The 9352-nt window shown below is 45.4% G+C and overlaps 1 protein-coding gene across 1 annotated transcript; it reads left to right on the forward strand.

Annotated features, from left to right (window-relative positions):
• Positions 1 to 1878: 1878 nt before the first annotated feature.
• On the forward strand, positions 1879 to 9321 carry plcd4a (phospholipase C, delta 4a). The gene is made up of 15 exons (XM_084667729.1): positions 1879 to 1961; positions 2173 to 2331; positions 2578 to 2806; positions 2969 to 3098; positions 3197 to 3428; positions 3725 to 3926; positions 4221 to 4365; positions 4791 to 4943; positions 5481 to 5648; positions 6898 to 7054; positions 7218 to 7334; positions 7440 to 7618; positions 7754 to 7886; positions 8058 to 8207; positions 8330 to 9321. The coding sequence occupies exons 1-15, from the start codon at positions 1937 to 1939 to the stop codon at positions 8419 to 8421; spliced, it is 2271 nt and encodes a 756-aa protein (XP_084523855.1). The 5' UTR covers positions 1879 to 1936; the 3' UTR covers positions 8422 to 9321.
• The last annotated feature ends 31 nt before the right edge of the window (positions 9322 to 9352 follow it).

A 9352-nucleotide genomic window follows, 5' to 3' on the forward strand; every position in this document is an offset into this window, starting at 1 on the left:
TATTACAATTCATGAGATGAAAAATAATAATCTAATAACAGCATCTAATAATTGACGGTATTGGCTCGCATATGATTGATGATAGATGATTCACATATTGCTTGTGAGGACCTTGCACAAACTCTGTACTGCATTTATATTGTAAAAAAAAGAAAGAAAAGAAAGATGGTTGAAAGAGAGACTGACAATCGGGTGAGCTGAAGGAGGGAGGGCGTGAGTGAATGAGGCACGGAGAGGCGGTGTGCATCAGCCCAGTGCTGTGTTGACTCAGGATCAGTTACCCACCAGGCCTCTCAGCTCTCCAGTAGCACGGCATGTGGAGCACATTGGCTTCAGGCAGATTGGGCCAGGGACGGGGCCAGCCCTCGGGTGAAACACCCGGTCTGTAGAGCTCTACAACAGCAACACGACCTGGACTCAAACATGCTCCTCCATCAGGTGAATGCTTCTCTTAAGTCTCTGCTCCAGCCTTATTGATTGTTCTCCTGGTTCTGTGTCTCTTCTGTCTGAAAAGGCCTCTGTGTGCATTGCGGTAACATTCTGAGAACAACACAAATGAAACCAAACATCAACAAACAACTAATATGGATGTGATTCAGAAGGGTGTGTACTTTTCCAGGGATTTATAAATAAGGCTTGACATGTATCCTCAGAACTCTGCACTTGAGGGCAGATAGATATATGAGTTACAAAGCAAAGCATTATATGCCTAAATATAATGGGTGTGAAATCCATACAAAGATTAGGGAACTGGATAAACAAACTGTAAAATATCGTTTGCAAAGAATAGGGAAACTGCACATTAAGATGACTAGCAATTAAAATGTTCAGAACGCAACTCAGGACGTCTAATGTTATCGATATTATAAGATCAAATATGGAAAGCTTTTCATGAACTTTTTATCAACAAACTCATAGACGCAATGACTGGTCAGGCAAATTATTTTCAAATTCTCAAGGATACATTCATACGTATTCTTTTCATAACTATCTCTCTAGGCTAAACCCAGACTCACTTGTTTTCCTAGTCTCATGCACTAGACAGATATACCACTTTACCTAGACATTATTACATACCTCACACACTGCTGCATCACAACAGTGAAGAACCATTTAGAAGGTAAGGGTTTGAAGCAATATGCACTCAAAACTAGAGAGATTTGAGACTTAGAAGAATCGTGATAAGTAACAGTTTATCATTTTCATTTAACTTAATTTATTATGAACTATTGAGTGAATAGTATTTCAATGTAATAATACATTGTGGCTGTGATTCTCAGGGACAGCGTGTATCTATGTAAGATACTTAGTACTGAGTTATAACTAATTACTTCATGTTGTACTATTGGTGGACATAATACAACTGATGTTAGTTAATGTGTCAGCTGCGGTCAGAAGTGAAAGGAATGCCCAGCCATGTTGTAGAATTAGCAAGATTAATGTCCTAGATTCTTAGAATTCTACAGCTCAAATGTTGCTACAAAGCCGAGCAGAGAAAGAGAGTCCAAAGCTGTAGCCTGGGACAGTGAAAACATGACACTGCAAATTAGAGTTGCACCCACATGCCGGAGCCTAAGCATTCCTCTCAGCTGACTGGCTGCAGCCTAAATAGAGTGAACTCGGGATAAGAATTGAACAAAGGCTCTGTTGATCCAGGGTTGATGTTTGTTGTGGCAGGACCACTGTTTTCCAACACCAGCCATTCTCTGTCATGGACAGTGTATGATGGGTTTACTGCTTGTCCTAGTTTAACACCGCCAATCAGCTTGGCATCACATACTGGAGAACCAAGCTGAAGTTGCTTTGGCAAACTTAGACCTAAATGCAGAAACTACTTGCATGCTTGATTTTTTTCGTTCTGCTCTTTTTTTTAGCTGCCGTGAAACTCACCCAATATTCCCAGATATCAGATGGCGAAAGCGTGAGAAAACAACAAATGGCTTCCACCAGAAGGGGTTTGCGTAAGTTTGCAATCCGTTCGATAAAAGATCAGTCATACTCCCAGTAATGTCTAACTGTCCTAAGACTCATGTGTAAAGCACCTGACACCCTACATTTTCCTACTAAGTGCAGGAATGACCCGCTACAGTATTTATTTAGGCCAGGAGGGCTATCCAAGCTGTTCCAAGACCTGCTAGTCTCACCCCTCTGCTCTCGCTCTGTCTATCTCAGGTATCCAGGGGGATGACAACCTCCAGTCAATGATTGTTGGCACAATTATGAGGAAAATCAAGTCTCGCACCTGGAAGAAACAGCGTCACTTCAAGCTGCAGGAGGACTGCATGACTATCTGGTACCAGTCCAAGAAGACTGGGAATGCCCACTCCACATGTGAGTAGTGAAGGACACTGCAGTATGTAGATGCTGCAGACAGCACAAAGGATCGGTCCCCTTACTGTCTCACGGTTTCTTTTCAATGTTTTGCTCGAACAACCATTTTCTACTGCTGTCCACTTCATAATGTTCTGGCTTCATGCAAACGCTTGTGAATGAGAGTGATCATCTATACGCGTCCATTTTGTAACTAAAGAAAAAGAACTGAGAGTCCTCCTCTGTCTTCCTGTCTCCTCCCTCCAGTCTCTGTGAGTGATGTGGAGGCCGTAAGGGAGGGGCACCAGTCCGAGGTCTTACTCAGCATCGCCGATGAGTTCCCCCCCGACCGCTGTTTCACGTTGGTGTTCCGCGGGCGCCGTGGCAACCTGGACCTGGTGGCAGACTCAGCAGAGGAGGCCCAGTCATGGATCAAAGGGATGAGGAAGCTGATTGAGAACCTGGAGAACATGGGGGAGAGAGAGAAGCTTGACCAGTATCCTCTTCTGTGACTCTCAACACAAGGTTTACCTAAGACCAGAGCCAGGAGTCAATTTACTAACCAGGCCAATGAAGTGATCTGGAATCATAGTCATTTTAGGACCATGGTAGACCGATTTCTGTGACATTCATGATTTCCCTTAAGTAACATGAACAGGTGGATCTGCGATTGGTTCAAGAAGGCTGACAAGAACCACGACGGTAGGATGAACTTCAAGGAGGTGCGAGACTTGCTGAAGATGATGAATGTGGACATGAACGAACAGCATGCCCATCGGCTTTTCACTGTAAGATCCCTGTGTAACATCACGTCAGGTACACAGCTATTATTTCTGAAACCTTGACAAAACCTTTGTGTGACCACACATACATGTTCTGTTTCCAGGGAGCTGACAGGTCCCAGACGGGCACCTTGGAGGACGATGAGTTTGTGCTCTTCTACAAGATGCTTACCCAGAGGGAAGATGTCCTGAGGGTCTTCCAGGACTACTCTGGCGACGGGCAGAAGCTGGCCCTTCAAGACCTGGAGGACTTCCTGCGAGATGAGCAGCTGGAGCGCGAGGAGGTCCGGCAGCACGCCATGGAACTCATCGAGCGCTACGAGCCCTCCGACACAGGTGGGGTCCTCTGCCCTTCGGAGACGTAGCTAGCCTGAACAAACTGTAACAAGCGTGGCGTGGCTCTCACACCAGCGAGTTCAGCTACAGCAGCTTGTGAGTTGTCCGGAAACCTGTTCAATGCTTTACATAACCAAATGAGTCAGCAGAAAGCCATTTTCTAACATGAATAGGTGCAGTATTCGTTGAACGCTCTGTTTTAAGAAATGCTACACAGTACTGGGCACATCACTCGCGTAAACCCGTTCAGGCTTAAAGTCAACGTGCCCTCCATTTTCGTTGTCGTTTCTTGTCAGCCAAGATGCTCGACGCCATGTCCATCGACGGCTTCCTGATGTACCTGTCTTCGGCCGAGGGTGCCATCTTCAACCCGCACCAGCGGGATCTGTACCAGGACATGAGTCAGCCGCTGTGCCACTACTTCATCTCTTCGTCCCACAACACCTACCTGATGGAGGACCAGTTGAGAGGCCAGAGCAGCGTGGAGGGATACATCCGGTAGAATGTCACCTTGCTTCTCCTGGCTGTTATTTACACTCCTTATTCACGAAGAACATATTCCTAATCTCAAGTGACAATACTGTATCAAAGATTTCATGTTGATGGCTCACTGGGGAGAAGTCTTAGTAATGTTTTGGGGAATTGCTGGGTTAGATTTGTTTCGGGTTCACGGTGCTCTCTTGAATGGGATTGACGAACTACCATCCAGGAGTGTTGAATTGAAAAGACTTGGGAAGGCGAGGCAATGATGTTACTTAATGCACTGGTCTTTTTGGTTTGCGGTTCCGGTAGGGCTCTGAAACGAGGATGCCGCTGTGTGGAGGTGGACAGCTGGGATGGCACCAACGGGGAGCCCATTGTGTACCACGGACACACCTTCACCTCCAAGATCCTCTTCAAGGATGTGGTGAACGCCATTGGAAACTATGCCTTCAAGGTCAGGCGTTTCCCTGGGAAACACGTGCGCCGAGACACACTATCTCATTCATTCAATTAGCACCCTCCTTCATAAGCTGCGTTATCCTTTGCTGTTTTGTTGTGACAACACCATCTTGTACTGTCACCACTCCACTTGACATCTCATTATATGTGTATGAGTAGTAGTATCATCTCACGTTATATATTCAGTTCATAGTTGAAAAGTTGAGGCCCATGATGTGAACCAGTTCATTAAAAGAGGGTGTCTTGTAGCAGGTTCACCTGTGTGCCACAGGGGTCTTTGGCTGCATCAGTCTGCCAGTCAGTGAGCATACGACCCCTGTCTGCCTCAGTGGAACCCACTGGTGTATGTCTAGGTATTGCCTTTCCCCAGTGATAATGCTGTTGAATAATTCACTCCCTCCACCCCTTCCTCTCTCCCAGGTATCCGAGTACCCGGTCATCCTGTCCATCGAGAACCACTGCAGTGTTGAGCAACAGCGAGTCATGGCCCAACACCTCAACGACATCCTCGGAGACAAGCTGCTGAAAAGCACGCTGGACGGAAAGATCCCCCCTAGGCTGCCTTCTCCGGAGGTAAGGACGAGCCGCGGCCCCAAAACACCGACCCCTCACCCGGCAGGGCCTTCCGGGGGGTGTCGCGGTGACAGTGACTGCCTCCCGCTCCGTTGGGCAGCCTAATCCTGCAGGATTGACGGAGTAGAGCTGAGCAGAATGACCCTGGAGCCACCTTCACTTTCTCCTCTCTGCTGAGGCCATATGAGATGAACATGCTTCGCTGACACCTTGAATTATTCAAAACCACAATATTGTTCCTTCCCGGTGTGTCGGAGGATATGACAGGTGCTGTTTCAGCACCGCTCCTATTGCCAGGACCTGCCTCGACATCTAACACAACCACAATAGGTACCGTGACTCTGGTGGTCTATGTTAGCATGGCCGGACACAGAGATTTGAAATGATGAATCTTTCTGTAGTACTGTTGAGTACTGTAGCTAAGGCCTGGCAATAGGTTGCATCCAAAAGTTTGGCGAAAGAAAGAAAGGAGCGTTTCCTCAACAGTTTAGTTTCAAATATCCAGTTATTAGTAAAATGTGTGTCCCTGTGCCTCAGGAACTGAAGGGCAAGATTCTGCTCAAGGGGAAGAAGATCGGCGGGCTGGAGGGGGGTCTCAACGGGATGGCCGAGGACTCGCTGACTGGGGAGGTGAGCGACGAGGACGAGGCGGCCGACATCGACGAGGAGCACCTCCACCACGACAGCCTGCGTCGCAGGACCAAGGTGGGACGGGGACCTCTCTGTCTGCCTCTCGGGTTCCGCCTGTCGGATGTTCCACACAGCATGGGAACGAGACGTGTTTCAAACTCATTATCTGTTTTTCTGCATTTCCACATCCACTGGCTCTCATATCCATTTTGCATAACTCGGCAGACTTCATGCCTCACCCACACTATGTGTCTTTGCATTGTCAATTCTGTAGGTGTCTATCACAACATTTGTACTTGATTTAAATATATTGTATATCATTTGGCCTTAGTTTGAATGAATGCCAATTATTATTCCTGTACCAGGCCCAAAATAGTGCTTAAAGTCTGGACTTGGCCACAGTGGAAAATAATTGCATAAATCTCATGAAAGAAACATATGCTGGAGACAGGGACCAGACAGAGGGTGTTTGAGGTGATCTCGTTATCTGAGCATGAGGTGAAGGGAGAGGGGAGGGAACTGAGAGGTGCCACTCTGCCATATGAGAGGGGGAGACAGAGGTGGGGTGAAGGTTGTGAGCAGACTCCTCTAAAATGGGATACTTGATCCTTTGAACACTGCTAAGCGCAGGCAGGGATCTCCTTTGTTACAAAACACTGTGACACCTCTTCATGCATTTGTGTGCCGTGATACAATCAATAGGTACAAATCCATAGGCTTACCGGAAATGATTTTTGACTAGATAATTCCACCCCCCCCCCCTCGATTATTGCACCGGGTACACATTTATAGATCAACAGACACATTTATGTTTATTGATAACCATCTGAGAAGCATGAAATATCACATGGGGCTTGTTTTCACCCCAGCCATCAGAGGTGAACTCAGGCACCCGTCTGCCACAGGCTGCCCAGCGATGCCCCTGGCTCGAGTGACTCAGATGATGGATGTCCTTCAGACAGTATCTCACAGTCTGTTGCTGTTGAGGGCTGGTGCTCTCGGGTTCCACAGCCTGCCAGCTGTGCACTGGGAGCCCTAGTAGAATCGTTAATGATTTTGGCCTTCTGCCGGCATACCTCTGAACCTTACTGTCACCCAACCTATCTGGCAGACCTACTTTGGTTGACAACCTAGGGCAAGTATCACTTACTCCATCTTGGAGATGTTCAGTCCACATGGTGCTTTCACTTGAGGCAACGTGCTTTGAGCTTGCTCAAATGGGTCTGACTGCAACACATTATTTCTAACCTGTGTGCAGATTCTTCGAACTTTTTCCCAAGTAAATATGAATGGAAGACGTCTTTACCACTCCTCTGATCCTTAGAAATCCAAGCAGCGTCTGTCCAAGGAGCTTTCGGACTGCGTGGTGTACTGCAAGAGTGTCCACTTCAGTAGCTTCAAGCATTCCCGCATCCACTCCAAGTTCTACGAAATCTCTTCCTTCACTGAGTCCAAAGCCCGCAAACACCTGAGAGAGGCAGGTGGGGCCTGAGTTCCCGACCCATCCCACACTAAAACCACCAGACTCCTAAACTACACTGTATTTTGTTTTCATAACAGAATCATGGGCAGCATCGCAGATAGATGGAAGTACAGTATGTGTTCAATGATACTGATGTGCAATAACACCTTACTTCCATCCAGGGGCAGATTTTGTACACCACAATTCTCGACAGCTGACACGGGTGTACCCCAGTGGCCTGAGAACAGACTCCTCCAATTTTAATCCACAAGACATGTGGAACGCTGGGTGCCAAATAGGTGAGGTCTAAGTTAGATTTGCGATGACACCCAGGACCATTACAATGCCATTGGGTGAATGTTATTTTAACCAATCTTTTCCTTTATTTTTTTTATGTTGCTCAGTTGCACTGAATTTCCAGACTGCAGGGGTTGAGATGGACCTCAACGATGGACTCTTCAGTCAGAATGGCCACAGTGGCTATGTCCTTAAACCTGACTTCATGAGAGGATCTGGGAGGAGGTTTGACGCTGAGACTCCACAGAGCCGTGATGGCTACCGGCCTCTTAGTCTCTCCATCCAGGTATTGAAAAGGAAAAAATCAATAATGTGACAAAGAAAAAGCTACAGGTCACTTCAACCCCTTTTCCCCCCTCCCCTTTCAGTCTCCGCTTAGTGCAAATGTCTCTCCCATCCTTCCTTTGTGTGTGCTTCCAAGGTGATCAGTGGACAGCAGCTTCCGAAAGTGAATATTAAAGAGGGCTCCATCGTGGACCCGCTGGTGAGAGTGGAGATCCATGGAGTTCCTGTGGACCAGGCTAAGCAAGAGACCAGATACATTGACAATAATGGTAACTGACAGACCCAGTCTCCTCTCAGGAGGAGGGCTTGAGATGGCATCTCCTTCCTGTTTCTCTTCATTCAGTCTGTCTGTTGGAGACTCTTTTTGATTACATAATATGTTCACATCATATTTTACCCATTCCATTTGTATATATTTATATATATTACCTGTTTTTCAGGGTTTAATCCTGTGTGGTATGACACTCTGAGGTTTACCATCCACACTCCTGAACTAGCACTCGTACGCTTTGTGGTGGAGGACTATGACAAGACGTCCAAAAATGACTTTGTTGGACAGTATACCTTGCCTTTTACCTGTATTCAGCAAGGTAGTGTTTCCTCCTGTTAGGAGCTACTGTCACTTTGTGTTGTTATAATTTCACACGAGTAAAATTGTGTTATTGGGAGGATGGTTATAGACTGTATTGTTTTCTCTGTTTTTTTCCTCCAGGTTTTCGTCACATCCACCTCTTGTCCAGGGATGGAACCAGTATTCCTCCGGCCTCCTTGTTTGTGCATGTTAAAATCACTGAGCTTGTATGAGATGGACATGGAGGATTCAAGTTGCTACCTACTATGATGAAATGTGTTACTCAAGGAAAAGTGAGAGAAGGTTGCTATATGCACAGTGGATTGTTAACATTTAAGATCATGCTTCACACTATTCAACTGTGCAATGATAATTGTATTATTACTCAATTTAATATGTTATGGTAATATGTTTAGTATTGTATGATGTTTTATGTATTCAAACTAAACTTAGCCAAATTATTTTATAGTTATTCATATGTTTCAGAAAGTATGAATTTGATTGACTTGATTTGTAATTCATTAACCTAACAATATTTATGGTGTGTATCATCACATGCATTATTGATGTGTGATTAACCTGATTAAGTCTTCAGTATAGTATATCATCAAATGTTTACCAAGCCTGTAGTTGAGAGAAATGATTTGCAATGATATTGTGTAATATTGTGAAGAAGAATGTGCCACTATTTCAATCAGGCTTGTCAGCAGTATTTTCCATAACCCATGGAGTTTTTGTCCAGTTGTACAGTGAGTTGGAATGCAATGCACACTGTGAGGTTCATATCAATCAATTTCAGATTTTAGAGTTGAGTTTTGGTGATCTGGATCAGGATGCCAATGGCTGAACCCCACCTCTGTTTTGAAACATATTCTATTCCAATAGTGTAGCCTTTCCCCCCACAAACAACCCAGGACTAAAATACATACATCAATGCATGGCTTCAGTATAAAGACCAATTAGAGAAATTCCCCAAAATATACCTCGGAGGTCAAGTTATTATGTCTTTTGTAAAGGATGTAAATATGTTCAGCTGGTTTAATGATTGTCTATTTTTTTTTTACACATTCTGTGTCTGTTGCATTTTGTCTATACCTCAGACCTCTTGTAGTAAAAATAAATCATTACTGATTTGCCACAACTGTTTGCAATTAAATACGATTT

This window comes from Hypomesus nipponensis, chromosome 12 (genome assembly GCF_054491055.1).
Source record: "Hypomesus nipponensis isolate SF chromosome 12, ASM5449105v1, whole genome shotgun sequence".
In the NCBI taxonomy this organism is placed as follows: Eukaryota; Metazoa; Chordata; class Actinopteri; order Osmeriformes; family Osmeridae; genus Hypomesus; species Hypomesus nipponensis.

What these genes read in the sequence shown, in the direction of transcription:
- plcd4a (XM_084667729.1), top strand. Translation starts at nt 1,937, where the DNA reads ATGGCTTCCACCAGAAGGGGTTTGC. An exon ending in TTCCACCAGAAGGGGTTTGC is followed by an intron (nt 1,962 to 2,172) that starts GTAAGTTTGCAA and finishes TGTCTATCTCAG; the next exon opens with GTATCCAGGGGGATGACAAC. An exon ending in AGCGTGGAGGGATACATCCG is followed by an intron (nt 3,927 to 4,220) that starts GTAGAATGTCAC and finishes CGGTTCCGGTAG; the next exon opens with GGCTCTGAAACGAGGATGCC.